At 39.7% G+C, this 18,462-nt stretch overlaps 1 protein-coding gene across 5 annotated transcripts in view; it reads left to right on the forward strand.

Annotated features, from left to right (window-relative positions):
- The window catches only part of Plce1 (phospholipase C epsilon 1), a 288,120-nt gene that overhangs the window by 226,876 nt on the left and 42,782 nt on the right, over positions 1 to 18,462 (forward strand). For all 5 annotated transcript variants that reach the window (XM_026397323.2, XM_026397326.2, XM_026397325.2 and 2 more), the window contains exons 14-20: positions 1,071 to 1,309; positions 3,107 to 3,168; positions 3,251 to 3,416; positions 6,597 to 6,704; positions 7,782 to 7,898; positions 9,126 to 9,284; positions 17,502 to 17,631. In XM_026397323.2, coding sequence (XP_026253108.2) covers positions 1,071 to 1,309; positions 3,107 to 3,168; positions 3,251 to 3,416; positions 6,597 to 6,704; positions 7,782 to 7,898; positions 9,126 to 9,284; positions 17,502 to 17,631 — 981 coding nt within the window. The remainder of the gene's footprint in view (positions 1 to 1,070; positions 1,310 to 3,106; positions 3,169 to 3,250; positions 3,417 to 6,596; positions 6,705 to 7,781; positions 7,899 to 9,125; positions 9,285 to 17,501; positions 17,632 to 18,462) is intronic.

An 18,462-nucleotide genomic window follows, 5' to 3' on the forward strand; every position in this document is an offset into this window, starting at 1 on the left:
TTTTACTACCTTGAAAATATTCTCTCTTCTATCTTTTCATCCTCCCTTCAGTCTTCCAAATTCTTGGAAACTATTGATCTTTTTACTCTCTCCATAATTTTGCCCTTCCTAGAATGTTGTATTATTGGAATCATATAGTGTATAGCTTTTCAGACTGGTTTATTTCACTCAGCAAAGTGCATTTAAGTTTTCTCCATGTTTTGTAGCAACTTGATGGCTCATTTCTTTTAAACTGGATAATATTCCATTGTATGGATGTACCACAGTTTGTTTATCCATTAATCTTCTGAAAGATATCTTGGTTGCTTGCAAGTATTAGCAATTATGAACAAAGCTGCTATAAATATTGGTACATAGGTTTGTGTGTGAACATTAGTTTTGAAGTTCTTTGGGTAAATACCTAACAATGCAATTGCTGGATCATATGGTAAGTCCATGTTTAGCTCTATAAGAAACTGCCAGATTATCTTCCAGAATGGTGAAAATTAAAATAACTGGTGTGAATGTATACCAGTTAGACCATTAGTACATTGCTGGTAGAGATGTAAAAAAGGTGCAAACATATATTTTGAAAGGTAGTATGACATTTTCTTGCTAAACCAAACATACTCTTTTTTTACAATCTAGCAATTGTGGCTCCTTGGAAATTTACCCAAAAGAGTTAAAATTTTGTATTCACACAAAAACCTACCTACAATTGTTGGTAGTTATAATTTTAAAGCACAGGAAAACCATAATTTTAAGAATACATCTTCAGTCTTTACATTAAAAAAAATGTAGATGTAGTTATTCTCAAAAACTGAACTCTGAATTTGGCCTCCAGTCCCCATTGAAGCTACATTTTATTCTCATAGAATTTCAATATCATCAACCTAGCTCTTATCGATCAATTGATTGATTGGTTGATTTTTTATTCCCTCAACTATGTGAAGCCAGATGTCAACACTGAGCTTGATTAATAAAGAACTTCTCCAATTCATTGAGTCTATATCACCATTATCTGCAAAATGTATTTTGTTCAAGATGCTGGCAGGACAAGAGTCCATGTTCTGTGGGTGGCTTTGTTTCAGATTTGTTGACCAGAAACGTCTCAGACTTGGGGTTGTTCATTAAGAGCAAACAGCAGCTTTCAGACAACCAGAGGCAGATATCTGATGCCATCGCTGCTGCAAGCATTGTGACAAATGGCACTGGGATCGAGAGCACATCCCTGGGCATATTTGGGGTTGGCATTCTCCAGCTCAACGACTTCCTGGTGAATTGCCAAGGGGAACACTGCACTTACGATGAGATCCTCAGCATCATCCAGGTTTGTGCTCATTTTGTGTGTGTGCACTTATGTTTAATGCCTCTGACTTCTCTGATAATTTGCTGCTAAACATTTACTCTTTCTATGCTTCTTTCCAAAGTCTTCACATCTGAGACAATTTGAGGTTTTTGTTTGTTTGTTTTGTTCTTTTGTTTGTTTGTTTTTAAATATCAAGTATACTAATGTTTTATTTAACACATAATTAACATAGACCCCATGATGTCTATGACTCAGTGACCATTACAAGGAATCAGTATGGGGCTGCAGATATAGCTCAGTTGGAAGAGTGTTTGCTTAGCATGCACAAGGCCCTGGGCTCAATCCCCAGCACCAAAAATAAATAAATAAAGAGAAGAAAAGAAAAGTCAGTACATAATTCCTCCTTGTTATTCTAGCATGCACAACAGAATTAGTCTAGGTCTTCAACTTCTTTTCTCATTTAATAAATATGTATTAACACCTACTATGCTAGCTCTGTTTCAGGAGCTGGGAATACAGTAATTAATGAATGAGATCAGAGTTCTGACCCTCAGTGTAGCTTGCATTCTAATGGGTGAGGCAAACAATTAATAAGATACAGTGCAATTTCAGATAACAATGAGTTATGGGGAAAATTCAGCAAAGTAAGGGATGGAGTGATGTGAGAAGCTAAGGAGGAGTAATTAAGCAAAAGCCACTATGGGGAGGTGGCCTTTGGACAGAGCCTAAATGAGTAAGTCATGTGAGATTCTGAAGAAAGAGCATTCCAAACTTACTGAGGCAGGAGTGAGCTCTGGGTTTAAGAGGAATGACAAAAAAGCTAGTATTCGGGGAGCTCCATAAGCCAGACAGAGAGTGGCAGACATGATTTTAAGTGGGTTTCAGGGGCTGAATCATCTAGGCCTTTTAGGCCATGGGAAGCAGGCTGACTTGACTTCATGTGAAATGGAAAGCCTTTGGAAAGTTTTGAGTGGGAGAGTAACATGATTTCTGTTTTCAAGAGGTCGCTCTGACCACTTCAGAGAATAAACTATGCTGAGGGATGGAGGCAGATACGGATTAGGAGACTATCCTAGTCGCCCAGGCAAGAGAGATTGTGGGGATGCTGTGCAGTGTGGCTGCATCACTTTCCTCAGAATTAGAATCTGTGGATTAGCTATCCAGCAGTTGGACTTGATCACTAAAAATATGAGAGTAGCTGTGCACAGTGGCACACACTTGTAATCCCATTGACTTGGGAGGCTGACGAAGAAGGATGGCCTCACCAACTTAGCAAGACCCTGTCTCAAAAAGCAAAAAGGACTAGGGTGTAGCTCAGTAGTAAAGTGCCCTGAATTCAATTCCCAGTACCAAAAAAAAAAAAAAAAAAAAAAAAGGCGAGAATATGATCATGTCATCGAGTGCCCACTGTATTTGTAGATCAGATGCGGTACTAGGTGCCCTATGAAAATTATCTCCTTTCACCTCCCACCTACTCAATGGTAACTGCTGTTATTATCCCCATTTTCACCTGGATAAACTGATATGCTTTGTTTTCATATAAATCAGCCTTATTCTTTTCTCTTGCTCCCCTTTTTTTTCTCTTAAATAAATATGCTTAGTATCATAAACTCACGTATAATAAATATTTTCTTTTGGACTAAAAACTACATCTTACTGGTACATTACTAAATTAGTTCAAATATTTGGTTTAGATGTTTCCTGATGAAAAAAGAACAGGTTTAAAAAATCATGTGGTGGTTTTTTTCCCCCCGCTTAGTTTCCTTTACCTAAATAACAATTCTTTTTCTTTTTTTTTTTTTTTTGTATCCCATGCAGAAGTTTGAGCCTAGCATCAACATGTGTCATCAGGGCCTAATGTCATTTGAAGGATTTGCAAGGTAACTTTTAAAAGATCTTTTGCCCATCCTTTAAGAATGTCAGTTGCTCTCATGCAGTCTTAAGAAAGTGTGTTTCATCTAGGTTTCTGATGGATAAAGATAATTTTGCCTCGAAAAATGATGAGTCACAGGAGAACTTAAAAGAATTGCAACTACCCCTCTCCTACTATTACATTGAATCTTCACACAATACCTACCTCACGGGCCATCAGCTCAAAGGAGAATCCTCAGTAGAACTCTACAGCCAGGTACCGAGAAGGCCACTTGCAATGTGGTTTCCATTAAACCTTATTATTTATATAACCCCCAAGGTCACGAAAACCTGACCTCCGATTCCTTCAAAGAGCTTATAAACTAGGACATGTGAAACGTAAGGAGCCATGATGTGTGGGAAAACTGCCTATACATACAGCAGTTGTTTTCTTTACTTCTTTTTGTTTTGTTTTGTTTTCTCCCTCTATCTATACTTAACCCTTATTCTAGGCACAAAAAAAAAAAAAAGTATTTGTTTGAGACTCCTAGCTTTTAGATCCAAGCCTGACCTACTCCTACTAAAATTAGATTTTCCCATGGGAAAACAATCTAATCGTTTCACTAAATGCTAAATAAATCAATATATTGTAGTGGGAAAACGTAGTAGAAAATGCAACTTTCTTACAGAGCTAATCCCAAAATATTGTTTGTTTTGCTTTGCAGTTTGTTAGACAATCAATCTGTCCCTATGGTAACCAACTTGAGGGAAAAAAAAATTTGCACAGACGGGAGGCACTGTCCCTCTGAATTCCTGGGAATGCTCTATGAAAAAGTGGGCTGTCTGGACTGGGAAAAGCACATCCTTTTGACCTACACATCCAGTTCTCAATGGTCTGCATGTCCGTCGCCTGTTATATTGTCTTCAACTTCCTCTTTCAAGCTGCCTGTTTTTTGAATGCCCACAAGAAGTTAATCAGAAGAGAGTTAGGCTAGGTCCAGGGAATATAAGTGTGTGGTTGTGTACCTACAGGCCCACATTTGAAAATCATATCAGTATTATTTACACAACCCCAGCAGCAATGGGATTCCTTTGTTCTCTGGATTAGTCCAGATATTCCTCACAGCAAGAGGCACATTTTTGTCCCAAAGATGATCTAGCGTGAAATATGCATTTTTAACTGTTTTCTAAGGGACCTTTATTGTGAAATGAAGATTCAGTGTCCTTGGGGTAGTGGTTTTCAAAATAGGAGGCTGTTAAGGGGCCTCAGCTGCTGACAATGAGATGAGCGAGCCACAGGGTAGGAAGGGTGGGAGTCCTGGATACCCTGCCCCACTCCTTGAAGTGCTTCCCTTCTATGGGTTTTCTGTGTTGGCCTTTCATTTGCACAGAGAATTCCAAATCAAAAGAAATTTGAAATCCGTTGTTCTATGGGAAATTTAAATGAATATATATATTCATTTAAATATATATATATATATATACACACACACACACACACAGAGATGGGATATGATACATATGTTTGTGTGTGCGTGTGTATATATATACACACGCACACACAAATGGGGTATATGTGTACCTATATATACATATATCTCATTTGTATATCCATGTGTCTCATTTGTATATCCATATGTTGATACACATATGTAATATACATGCATGTGTACATAAACACATATATAAGTACATACATACATATCTTTGCATGTCTACATATTTGTGAGTGTGTGTGTTTTCCTCCCAGGAAAATAAGCAAGTGTCAATGCCTTAGCTTTATTCCTACTTTATTATTTGACTTCAGTTTTCAAACTCCTTAACATTATACCCAAGTTGAAATTATCACAGCTTTTGAATAAGGTACGAGAACCCTCCAAATATACTCATAGATGTGATTAGACTGGTGTCAGATCCCTTTCACTCTGTTTCTAATGGTTCTCCACTCTCCCTCAGTCCTCCTAGGACTTCCTATCATTTCTCTATGGGGCAGATAAAAAGTGAGAATAAGCCCTGTTCTTCTTACCTGGAATTCCCAACCCTGGTCTTCTAGTTATACATGGAGGTCTTAAGGTCATGCAGCCTTTGATAAAGACAGTCTTTTCATGCTGAAAACCCATCTAATCTGTTGCTAGTTGCTGGGCATTCTTCCCAACCTAGCAGTCTTTCCCAGGGATGAAGCATCCTTGTATCCTACCTGCCATATTTCAATCTTCAGCCCAAGACAATGTACTTATATATACTCTAGCTGTTGCCAGGAGCTGGTGACCTCAGAATTCTAGGCCACAGACTATGATGTTTAATGGGAAGAACCTACATAAAAAATATTAAAATAAAAAGCATTCCACTATCTGAACTTTGTTGCAGAAGCCTTTTGTGGCCACTAAACCCTAATAATGGATTTCTGTCACATGGAAATAGTTATGTGAATTCTCAAATAAGTAGGTCCATCCATAGATATATCAGCCTCTTGGTTTCTATTACCTTTCCATCATGTGATAATTGTTTAAGGTATTCTACAGGTAGAGTCACGAAGGAAGATGAGGAGGTTGCTTCAAACAGATAATACCAAGCTCAAACCCAATCAAGCACATGTGTTGGGAGCCCTGTTTATAGTTTTAGATCCAGGACAGCCAATGGGTATCACCTGGTCTGATTCATTAGTGGTGTTTCCTGCAATACTTTGCTGAAGAGTTTGTGAGCCTAGGGGCAAGTGGGCTGAATACTTTTTCATATTTTTTATTGGTGCATTATTGCCATGTATAATCGTGGAATTTTTGTTACATATTCATACATAAGTGTGCCAAAATCAATAACTGGTATCTGCTATGCATGTGGAAGAGAGGAATTTATTTCTTCTCCAGATGTGTTGCCTATCTTTGGGTTTAGATAGGCAAATTCTTGATAATTCCTTTCTTATATTCTTCTGACTACATTTTCATAGCAAAGAAATTTCCACATTACTAAATTTGAGTATTGATGGAGGATATTTCATACAGATTGACTTCATGTAAATCTTTAGACTGCTCAGTAAGGAATTGGTGGTTTTAATTCTTCCAGGCTGTGGCATCAGCACCTTTACCTCCATTGAAATCTAACCATATAGAGCTCTTTCTGGGCTCTCTAATTTCAAGATGTGCTGTTTCAAGGAATCAAAGGTGCAAAAGGCAGAGAAAGAAAGAAAGAAAGAAAAAGCTTATATGTTTTTGCTCTCAATTTGATCTTTGAATAATATTCAGCTCTGGTAAATGCTCTTACCTTAATCTGTTCTCTCCATTCCCTAACCCAGATTAATTGTGGACTTTGTCCAAGGTGCAATAATTATTTTAGATTTTATACCTTTCTGTTTTATCCCTGAGTGCAAACACTGACTGATGTGTAAACTGTATGCTAGGTTCAGTTTGAAGCTTTATCTCCAGGTGCTCATCTGGGGTGGATTCATTCATTACTCACACAGGTCCTCTTGCAAGGCTGTAGGAGCATAGAGCTGGACTGCTGGGATGGAGATGATGGGATGCCCATTATTTATCATGGACATACACTGACAACCAAGATTCCTTTCAAGGTAATGCTTCAGCACTTCCTTCAAGTAAAATCATGAAGAAATATTATCTTTATCTGTCTTTCAAATTAGCCATCTTACCAAATTACATTTTAGATCAAGGGTCTCATGCTGGATTTGAATGAATATTTCTCAAAAATGTTTGCAATATTGTGTAGAGTGTGCACATGTTCATCTTCCTGGAATTTGATCTAGAACTCTTATTGATTCTTATTTAACCAAAATTTAGTAACTATTACTTTACATTAGTTAGGATGTAGTGATATTATTGCAATTCTTCATGATATGATGATATATAAAGGCAGGATATATTCTCTTGCTATGAGAATTGAAGGTCAATTTGCCCTTGTATCCTTCTGACAAAAGCCAATATTGTCAGAAGGATGCAATTAAATAATTAACATCATAAAGTAAGGAGAATAATTTCCCCCTGAGAAGATTGGTCACCCAAGAAGACTGATCTCATGGGATTATTATTTCAAATTCTGGGTAGCGTATTAGTTCACTTGTGTAATTACTCATTTAGAGTGTTCTTGGCTGTGTAATATCATTTTTCTCTGAACTGTGGTCAGACTGGGAAGGAATATTATTATTTTCATCTTATATGTACAGATAGTGACTGAAATGCATTTTCTCTTTAACTCATTTTCCTATTTATCCCTCTTAAAACTCTTGTACTGTATAGATGGGAAAATGAGTTGATAACTAAGTTTGTAGACACACATGAATAGATATAATATGTGTATTATTAACAGTAAATTAACTTCTTAGAGTATCTCATAGGTGATACTAAAATTAAAAAGTGTCTGGGAGGATATGTGTATGCTATATGAAAATACTGTGCCATTTTATATAAGAGACTAGAGTATCTCACAGATTTCAGTGTCTGCAGGGTCCTGGAATCAACCCCCTACAGTTATACTGAGGGATAATGGTACATATAAAAAAATGAGAATCACCTTTGTCCAGAGTCTGCTGAACGCAACAATTCAGATGCTTTCTGGCTATGATGTAATACGTTGTTTTCTGACCACCCTAGACAAATAGCTGACTGTTAAGGAACTGTTTTGGCTTTCATAGGATGTGGTTGAGGCCATTGATCGCAGCGCCTTCATCAACTCTGACCTGCCAATCATCATATCCATTGAGAACCACTGTTCATTGCCTCAGCAACGAAAAATGGCAGAAATTTTTAAGGTGAGCTCCCCGCTAGGAGGCAGGATGGTATCCTGGCCTTTGTCTTGCTTGTCTTTGGGCTTCCAATGGGACTGCTGTGGGCCTCACCACAGCTGGACTGTGACCATGAAACGCATTCTACTAGGGGCCCACAGACCTGAGAAATGGGGCTTCCCTAGGAGCTTGGACCTCCTCTTGAATGGCCCCTCTTTTCAGCTATAGTGATATAAACTCTGTTCTCTGACTTTTTCCAGAAAACCTTGGGAGTTAAAAACAGACCAACTCTTACAACACCTCTAGTAACACAAGTCAGAGATGCCAGGATGTCACCTGTCCGTTATAAGTGGAAAAACTGAGACTATTTTAAGTCAAATCTTTTTGTGACCTATACTACAATTCAGGGATCCAAGTTAGCACAGAGCCTAGACTAATCAAAAATGTTATATATCGGCAGACAGCCTTCCTTATAGAAAGGAATTGTAATGCAGACAGATTTAGGAGACATATTCCATTAGCCTTCCCCCCTCTCCAGTGATGGAAGCATTTGGAAACATGGCTCTTAATGGGAAGGAGGGGCATCAACAGAGTAAAATGTCACCCAATATTAATGCTAACAAAAAAATTTGGCCTTTCATATTGCTTTGGCCTAAGATTTGATTTGTTCCTTTTAAATTAAAAAAAAAAAAATTCTAAGAATACAAATGGCCACATTTTTCTACCCTCACCCCAGCTGATCACTCTGTGTACCCTCCTTCCACCCACCTCCTGGAGAGACATTCTGCTGTAGAGAGCAATGCTCAAAAATCTTTGTGAAAATGGTGTCTGTGGTTCTTTATCCTATGTGGGGGCAAATTTTCCCTATTACCTTTGGTCTTTGCCCTCACTTCCCGTCTCCTCCAAGGTTCATATACCTTTGACTTCTTATCCTCATTGGGAACAGACCACATTCTACCACAGCCTCCAGCTGAATCTGTTTTCTTCTTTAACACATCAGAACCCGGAACCTTTCCCTGAATCTTAGAGCGGGCCCCAGCTGCACAGTGACCTAGATCTCGCCCTGTCCTAAACACCTCCCTTCCTTCAGGAAGACACTGTGGAGGGAAAATAAACAACTCCTTTCCTTCTTCCTCTTCCGGGGATTTTTAAAACAATTCGGCCAGGCTGAATTATCTAGTACATTTAGGAAATCTAGACATATTTAGCCAGTGGAGACCAAAGACCTGGTGTGTTTTCCTTTGTTCCTTTTAGACTGTGTTTGGAGAAAAGCTGGTGGCTAAATTCTTATTTGAGACTGATTTCTCAGATGATCCAATGCTTCCCTCACCCGACCAACTTAGGAGGAAAGTACTTCTTAAAAACAAGAAGCTAAAGGCCCATCAGACGCCCGTGGACATCTTAAAGCAAAAGGTACCCTCTTAAGCAGGATATGAATGTGCTGTATGCTCAGAACAAAGAAATTGTCATTTGAACCTTTCTGAGGACCTGCTGGGTAATCAGTTTTTGAACACTGAGTTCCCTTAAATGTTGTATTTGCTTTTTGCCTTTCCATTTCCAACAAATTCTCTCATCCCACTTACCTGAAATTTTTCTTGTGGAATTGTTCCCACATAGAATGTTAACACTGTGCTTTAATTTATTCTGAGTGGCTTCAGAGCTGTCAGTCCCAGGCATTGCCATAGTCCTTATTTAGAGAGAGCCCTCTTTAGGGAGAGCTCTGGGGCGTGGGGTCTGTAGTGGAAGCCTCATAGCCCTGTGATCCCAGTGTACCATGGTGGCATGTTGACTTCTACTCCTGCCTCACCCACAGAGATCTGGGCCAAAGTCCCACACCCCAGCCTGTGGATCTGTGTAGAAGTTCAAGTTCAGGACACTGGACTCATAAGCCAGGCTGCACCCATTTGTCCCTCAGAGTAACAACTGCCAAAAAGTACTTGTCCTGTTTGAGAGGGCGCTGTTGGCCCTAAAACATTACTTTTGAAACTTACAGCAACCAAGAGTTGCCGTGTGAATCAGCCCCACACAAGAGCCAGACTGCTACAACCCAGGAGGCAGGACATTCAGAGCCCAAACTAGAGTGTAGCCTAAAGTTTTGATTTTTCTCTATGTCACCACCTCTAAGTCTCCCAGCCCAATTCCAGTCCTGCTTTGGTGGTTTCCAGAAAACAGAGAATTCAGTGACAATGAATTTGGAATCTTCTCCTCATTCATTAATACAAAATGTCAAGTCAAAGGGAGGCAAGTGTCTAGTCGGATTTAGTTAAATAGTCACCTTGGTATAATTATCAACCCTTCTCAAAGCCTTAATTTGTAGACCTTACAAACAAGGTCTGAGTTTAAAGCCTAAATGATATGCAACATGATATTGCAGGAAGAAAATACTAAGTGGTAAGCTAAAATACAAGGTTCTAGTCACTGTGTCAAAAATCAGCCATGTGACCATGGGCCAGTTAATCTTTCTGTGCCTCAATTTCTTCATCTGTAAAATGGGAATCTTATGGTAACTGGCCTTAAAGAACCCTTCTAGCACTAAATTCCCATAGAATCTCTCCCAAGGTGAACTATAAGACCCCTGTCAGAATTGGAGACCATTTTTTGAGCATCTTATTATCCCATGTTTCAGTCTCCATTTCCAGGTTTTTTTTTTTTTTACCATTCTGGAACATTAGTGCTTTTCTGAGTGGTCCCTGGAACATCCTGTTACTTGCTGTCCTAATAAACCCCAAGGAGCTCCCAGATCGTTCCACTTACCCACTGAGAGTCCAGGTAGCCTAAAGTCCAGGCTGAGCGGGAGATTTGTGTTATATTACCTCCTGACCTCAAGAAACCCTTATTGTTTTAGATGGCTTCACAGTGGGAAAGGAAAAAGTGAAGCCAGAGGAAGCATCATCTTTAAACCTACCCCTCGGAGCTGGCACATGACTGTAGTTCCAGTGGCTCAGGAGGCTGAGGCAGGAGGATTATAAGTTCAAAACCAGCCTCAGCAACTTAGTGAAACCCTAAGCAACTTAGCAATACCCTGACTCAAAATGAAAAATAAGGTCTGGGGTTGTGACTCAGTGGTACAGCGATTGTGTAGCATGTGGGAGGTACTGGGTTAGATTCTCAGCACCACATAAAAGTAAGTAAAATAAAAGTCTATTGACAACTTAAAAAAAATTAAATAAAAAATAAAAAGGGCAGGGGATGTAGCTCAGTGGTTAAGTACCCCCAGGTCTATCCTCTAGTAACACCACCCACCTCCCCAAAAAAACCCACACTCCTGGGCACAAAAGTGAATGTGTCCAGAAAGGACCTCAACCAATCCATCCTAACAGATCACTACTGATCAGGTTTTCCCTAATTGGAGTGACTTAAAATTATCTTGGATCCTCTGGGCCTGTGGCCTTCAAACTCTTTTGCTTAAGTATCATGTGTTACAAACTATGTATTTCTCTCAATAATTTTTCTTTCCTTTCGTGTGCTTTTATGATATTACATATTTTATCACAAGTTTAAACAGTTACAAAACATTTATGTCTTAACATTATTTATCATATACACACATATTTTTACATATATACTTTTACAAATATGATACACAAAATAGTTCTCATGGTTAAATCAATGGATCTTATCAGACAGATTTATTTTCTGTCAGAAAAAAAAATCTGAATTTGTTTTTAAATTCAAATACGCATTGTAATATCATCCCCATGATGACCATCTTGACCTTGAATTTTGATTCTGAGAAGAGAACAGGAAGGGAAGGAGGGTACAAGGGAGGAATGTGGAGTCTTAATCATGTTCATTGCCCTGATGAAATAAGGTCCTCCCAACCCATCTGGCATCTCAGAACTTTCTCTCGGGAGCATTACCTTCTCTGGTGCCCCTTTTATTTCACCTCGGGCATTACACTGCGATAGTTGTGGGGTGAGAGTTCAGCCTCTCTCATGTAAGACAGGAAAAGATCAGTAGTGAAAAAGAGAGGTGGGAAGAGAGAAGTAGTCAACTATCTGCTTATTTTGTGGCAAGACTTTTTTTTTTAAACAGAGGATTGAACCCAGGTGCATTTTAATACTGAGCCACACCTTCAGTCCTTATTTTATTTCAGGACACAATCTCACTAAGTTGCTGAAACTGACCTTGAACTTGCCATCCTCCCACCTCAGACTCTGGAGTTGCAGGCATTACAGGCATGCACCCCTGCACCTAGTTAGGCAGGCCTATTTTTACGAGTATATAGATATATATATATATACATACACACACACACACACAGAAACTTACTCCTTTAAAAATATCTGGACTCACATATCCCTAGAAGTCTTGGTGTGCTCTAGAAGTGCACATTTCCCAACCAAAGTTCACATACAACCCTAGACCAAAAGTTACACAATCAGTCACCTTCTGGTGCCCAAGCAGGAAATATCAGTGTGAGGAGCCAGCTGAATATGTAACCACTGGAGGTGCTGAGGCAAGTCTCCCAAAATGAACAGCTCTAATTCAATTGATTTCCAAGTCTTTTTGAGCTGAGGGTGTAGAGCAATTGTAGAACACTTGCTTAGCCCATGTGAAGCCCTGGGTTCAATTTTCAGCACTACATAAATAAATAAATGCATTTTAAATGCTGTACCCTCCGCACATGATAGTGTGAGCCAGTGGTCCCAGTTCCTTGGGATGCTGAGGCAGGAGGATCCCTTGAGTTAGGGCCAGCCTAGCAACATAGTGAAATCCTTTCTCTTAAAAAATAAGAAGAAAACAAGTTGCTGCACCAGAGTCTGGTCTGGAGGGGAAGTTGGCCCAAGAACCACCAGTTTGAGACCTCCAACAGGGGCACTTTCATCCAGACCTGTACTCTCAAAACTGCTGCAGGAGACTTGGCATTTGGTTGGGTTCCAGACCCTACAAGACCTGCACCAAAAAGCCTGGTTATAAAGTCACTGAAGTAAAATGTTGACGTATGTACTCAACCACCCTTCCTCCCCAGCGCCACCTAGCAGTAGGTGCTGTTTCTTTCTTAGCACCATTCCCCCAGGCTATTCTCTGGAGACGGCAGCCTGGAGAACAGGTGGAGCTGCCCTGGCTGTGTGAGACATTCAGGCCACTGTCTTCCAGATGTATTTGGATGCCCTTGCCTTTCCCATTGTCACACAGTCATTTGCAGCTACCTCAGGCTTCCATCCCACTAATGATAAGTCACGTTGTTATGGAAATGTTCTTCATGTTGAGCCCAAATCTTCCTTCCTGTTTCTCCTTCTCATTGACCCTACCTCGTCTCCTGGCACCTGTACAGACTAATTTCATATTTAGGAAGCCATCAGTTATTTTCCTACGAACTTTTCTCTTCTCCAAGCTAAATGTCTGTGTCAACTGCTTTATACAGGATGTGGCCGATAAGACTCTTTGAATAAGAACATTTGGGGTATTGTTAAATTTATGGATATTCTTAAATTTACCAATCTTAAAATGGGATTTCCAAAACTAAGTCAGTATTCATGATGGGAGTCTGATGGCATGAGAACAGTGACCTCCCTTATTCTGAATTTTAAACCACAGTTTCTACAACCTTAAACTATTCTTGATTTTTAAATTCTTCATTGCACACGGCGTTCATATTGAGTTTGTGCAAAAGAAAAGCAGTTCCTTCTTTTTCACACAGGCTATTCTTGTGCCTAATACCTCAATATTTCCAGGTTTATAATAAATTTTAACCTCTTGTAGAGGAGAATCTAATATTTACCTCCATAAAATTGGCTATTCCTGCTTTGGTATGTTTTTGCAGCCTACAAAGTTCTTTTCAGTTTTGTTTCTGTCATCTGGTGTATTTATTAGCAGATTTCTAAAATGTCTTCATCTCAAGTGCCCTTTGGCCCACAACCCCAGGTCCTTCCAAAAGAGCCACCTGAATTCAGAGTGGTTGTTGCTCCTGTCCGATGCTCTCCTCTCTTGCAGCCCAAGTTGCTCCAGATTGTGATTCAGCTTCTTTATTTATAGAATGGAAAACTGAAGCCTGGCCATTTGTGTGACTTTCTCAAAGCCACCCAGTTGTAATGGTAGAGCTAGGACTCAGACTTGGGTCTTCAGACAGGACTTTTCAAAGGTAATACAGACGTCAGGATGCAGTGATAGGATTCACTGAGGCACTTTAAAAAGCAAATTTGAAGGTTCCAAATTTCACCCGCAAAAATATGAATTTGGAGAAGAAAGCCCAAGCCATCTATTTATTGAAAAATAATTCTTGCCAGACACGATGGCACACGTCTATAATCCTAGCAGCTTGGGAGGCTGAGGCAGGAGGATCACAAGTTCAAAACCAGCCTCAGCAACTTACTGAGGGCCTAAGCAACTTAGTAAGATTCTTGTCTCAAAATAAAAAATAAAAAGGGCTGGGGATGTGGCTCAATGGTTAAGTGCCCCTGGATCCAATTCCTGGTACCAAAAGAAAAGAAAAAGAATTCTTATCTCTTGGAAGTTTGAGAAACACTACTTACCTGCTGTTTTCTTCAGAGTGAGTTACCTTGTCCAAAAGGCTAAGGCAGTCACTATGCAGGAGACTTTTTCTTGGAAACATGGGTCCACTCTTTCCACACCGCTCTTTATTTTCTAAGTTCTCACAAACCAACTAATTAGTAATCTATCCTGGAACATTGTCAAGTGTCACCTTGACATTGCCCACAGTATGATTTCCTCAACTCACCTCTTCCTCACTTTGGAAATGAGATGATGTTATCCCATCCCAATTGTCTAGGATTCACAGCCACCACGATGATCTCCCAGCAAGTACTGACCAGGATTCCACAGTCACACCCTCAGACCCTTTTTTTCAGTTACCTGGCACGTTGTGAGTCTAGACCAGATGCGCTGACCACACATGAGGCCAGGTGAAGCCGACAGCTCCAGCAAGCTTCTAACCTTTCAATTAGAAGATGTGGGTCATTTCCATGCAAAGAACTCACCCAACAGTGACAATGAATTGACTCCGGGCAGGATTTCTAGATCCCAGCTTCTGCCTCAGGCTGTTCCTGAGGCCTCCTGACCACACCCTACAGAATTCTCTAAGAGTCTTACCATGTATCCTACACTCCAGTTCCCTAAATTCAAAAGTTCTTGCTTTATTGATGGCTGGCTCTGTGCCAGGTGCCAGAACAGAAAAGAGTGAGACATGGCTCTTGCCTGGCCCCATAGGAGCAGTCTCCTCATCTGAGCCCAAGCTCGAATCCTCTAACCTATATCTGAGCTGCTTTTATGCAAGGATTCGGTCTTTCTTTTTCTGCCTCAGAATAAGTAGGCTATTGCAAAGGAGGAGGTCATCCGCTCTTGGCTAGCTGGTCAGCAACCTCTTCCATGCTTCCTGCCCCCTGGAAGTATTCAAGCATTTCAGGGCCTTGGCTCACAGCTTCCCGACACTGCTGTTTGTAGTCCTTGGATAGCATCCTTCCTCCACATGGTTCTGACACTTTTCTGCAGGAGGGTCTGCCAGGCCCTGTGCATCATCATTCCCACCCAGAACTTGGCCTTAGCCAAGTGCATCAAGTCAGGCCTTTTCTCTTATCAGTGATACACACTCTTGCTTTTGTGGCTCACTTGTGCCTAGAACAGAATTCCCTAAGTTCTGAAGAGCACTGGTCCTATTAGACACTCTGAGAAAAAGAAAGAAAGGATGAAAGCAAAGGAGGGAAAGAAGGATACAGGGAAAGAGAGGGAGGAAAAAAGTAGATTGATTCCCCGGGTTAAATAAGCATGAGAACTGCTGCTCTGGAAATCTTGGAAGAAACACAATGTCCATTAGCATATTAAATAAAGGCTATGGGAAGCCCTGGAGTGGGAACGTGTTTTGGTTTGGTTAAGCTACCGTTTCCAAACTTTCACTGTGTTTTGTGGTTACTGAATTGTCAGTTTTTCCGTATCAGCTATTAACACCCACAGAACTCTATAAAACCCATTTTGAGAAATCCTGGCCTAGACAATATCCAATTATCTGGCATGGACTGCATTGTAAAACATTATATCTGGATATAGACAATAGCCACACTCTATCTTCCTTCAAATATCATTTTATAAAATATCACCATATTTTTTAAAATGTAGAGAATCATTTGAAAACATACAAAATTCCAGGGCCAAATATAACCTTTCTTACAGGAATTCTTAACCTTGATAATACCCACAGCTAGAACTCAGGGGGCTCTTGGATGCAAGTGGAAGCATTTTACATCTTTCATTTTACTAACCTCTAGCTGAAATTTAGCATTTCCTCTGATTATAAACATCAGAACAAACCACTACAGTGTTGGCAGCACCCTGTCTTTGTTAACAGTAGAGAGGACAGATTTTTTTTTTCAGATAACTTAATGGTCATCACTAACATCACCAAGAATTATTTATGCTCATCATATTTTCAAAAACATCACTTCACCTACCACTATATGTTTTTTACTGTGTTAATGAAGAAATGCATACAACTGTAGTCCTAGCTCCTTGGGGAAACTGAGGCAGAAGGATCACTTGAGCCCAGGAATTTAAGGCCAGACTGGGCACTGTAGCAAGACTCCCTCTCACAAAAAAAGGATGGAGGCTGCATGTGAAGCTCAGTGGTAGAGCACTTGCCTAGCACACATGAGGCCCTGTTTTCATCCCCGGCACTGCAAAAAAATAAATAAGTAAATAAGAAAAGAGCGCATTTATCCTCACAGCACAAAATTTGTTTTTCAACCCTTTGACAACTCTATTCAACACTATTTAATTCCTTTGTAATCATTTCATTTTCTGCATCTAAAACATCATTCTGAGAAGGGATTCTACTTCACCAGACTGCCAGGAGGATTTGTGACACACAAATGGATCAAGAACCCCTGCTGTGTTAACATATAACATCTTTTCTTTCACTAATATCATGATATATAATTACACTTTGTACATATATAGAACAGGTACAAAATTATATAATTATATGAATACATACATTTATGCAAGTATAAATATACGTATATAGGTATAAATACAATATACACAAAATTCCGTGTTCTTTATTCAATAAATGACCTCCCTCCCCACAAAACATCAAATTTCCCAAAGTTTCTAAGCCTGTTTTTTTTTTTTTTAATCTGATTTGCAGTTTGGATAAAGTCTGTTGAAAAAGAGCTTTCTTCAAACTGGCAACTCTTCTTTTGATCTTTGCCCATAGAGATCCTAATATTGTTCTTAAGGTCAGAGGACTCTTCATATTATTTTAAGAAAGAAAAATAAAAAGTGAGGGGGATGGGTCTTAGCAGAGACTGACTGTTCCAGAATTGATGGGTTGTTTCACATCTTCAGTCATTAAGGATGGATCCTGGGTTTTCAAGGCACCGAAGTTTTCTCTCAGAGGATTTGCTCCAGGAGCCTAGGCAGCTGGGCACTACACCCAGGTGCCTTGTGATCCTTTCTAAAAGCTCCAGTATTCTTCCTGTAAGAATGTTGACATTTGTCCAAGTTTTGACATTGCATTTCAAATGAATCTAGAGGTTTTGTTCCTCTCTCAAATGAATCAAAATAGGGTAATCCACTTTTAATTGCTGTAGTAAGCCTTAGGTGGTAGTTTTGACAGTTCTAAGTGAAAGTTCAGTTGGTTGGCATGTTTAGTATTTAATTATTTCTTTCTTACAGGCTCATCAGTTAGCATCCATGCAAGCACAGGCTTATAATGGTGGGAATGCCAATCCCCCACCTGCCAATAATGAGGAAGAGGAAGATGAAGAGGATGAATATGATTATGACTATGAATCCCTTTCTGATGGTAAGAGAAACAAGAGTCCAATGCTGTGTGTAAAGGAAAACTTGAATGATTTTCCTTTTCTCTCACACCCTATCTCATATAAGTCTGGAGTTCTATAGATCAAGAATACAAATTTTATAATATTGTCTGAAAGTTTCTGAATCCAGTAACCTAGTGAGCAGCAAGGAAGGAAAGTGATTTATTCTGTCAGCCATCATGACCACAACCCAGAGAAGAGGATGGTGCAGGGAGCACATTCCTAGAGAAAGAGAATTGTAGCAGAGAAATTCACTTCCACCCTCTTCATTTCTGATGTGGCTGAGGCTCTGGGCAGTTTCTCCTCCACTGCCAATAGGGGGCAGCATCACCACTCCATCTGTCTCTCTCATTTCGACTCAAGACTTTTCTAGGATGATAGAAATAAAAGCACCTCATTCCCCTTCCCTTCCTGGTTCTCAGATTACTAAGCCAACAAGACATTTCCTTCTGGCCCCACCAAAGGGAGGGGGCGGACATGAGGGATGGCTAATGACATAATACCAAAAAAGTCAAATGAATGATGTTACCCACAGGTTACCAGTAAAGGACTTTACTCATGTAAGAATTAGGTTTCAAGTGTTTCATTTGCTCTAAATTAGTGCCATTTGCTAGAGATGACAAAATGTTTTCTCGGACGCCTTTACTGATATATAACTGTTTCGTTTGGTGTCTTCTGAAAGAAAGCAATACAGTAATGAGAAAATGCCAAGGTTCCTACTTATATAAACATTATACATGTAGCATATGTTGTTTCTCCATTGACTAATTGTTTTGCTAAGTATATAGGTAGCCCCAGAATACTGTCCACTTACT

Source organism: Urocitellus parryii, chromosome 5, assembly GCF_045843805.1.
Source record: "Urocitellus parryii isolate mUroPar1 chromosome 5, mUroPar1.hap1, whole genome shotgun sequence".
Lineage (NCBI taxonomy): Eukaryota > Metazoa > Chordata > Mammalia > Rodentia > Sciuridae > Urocitellus > Urocitellus parryii.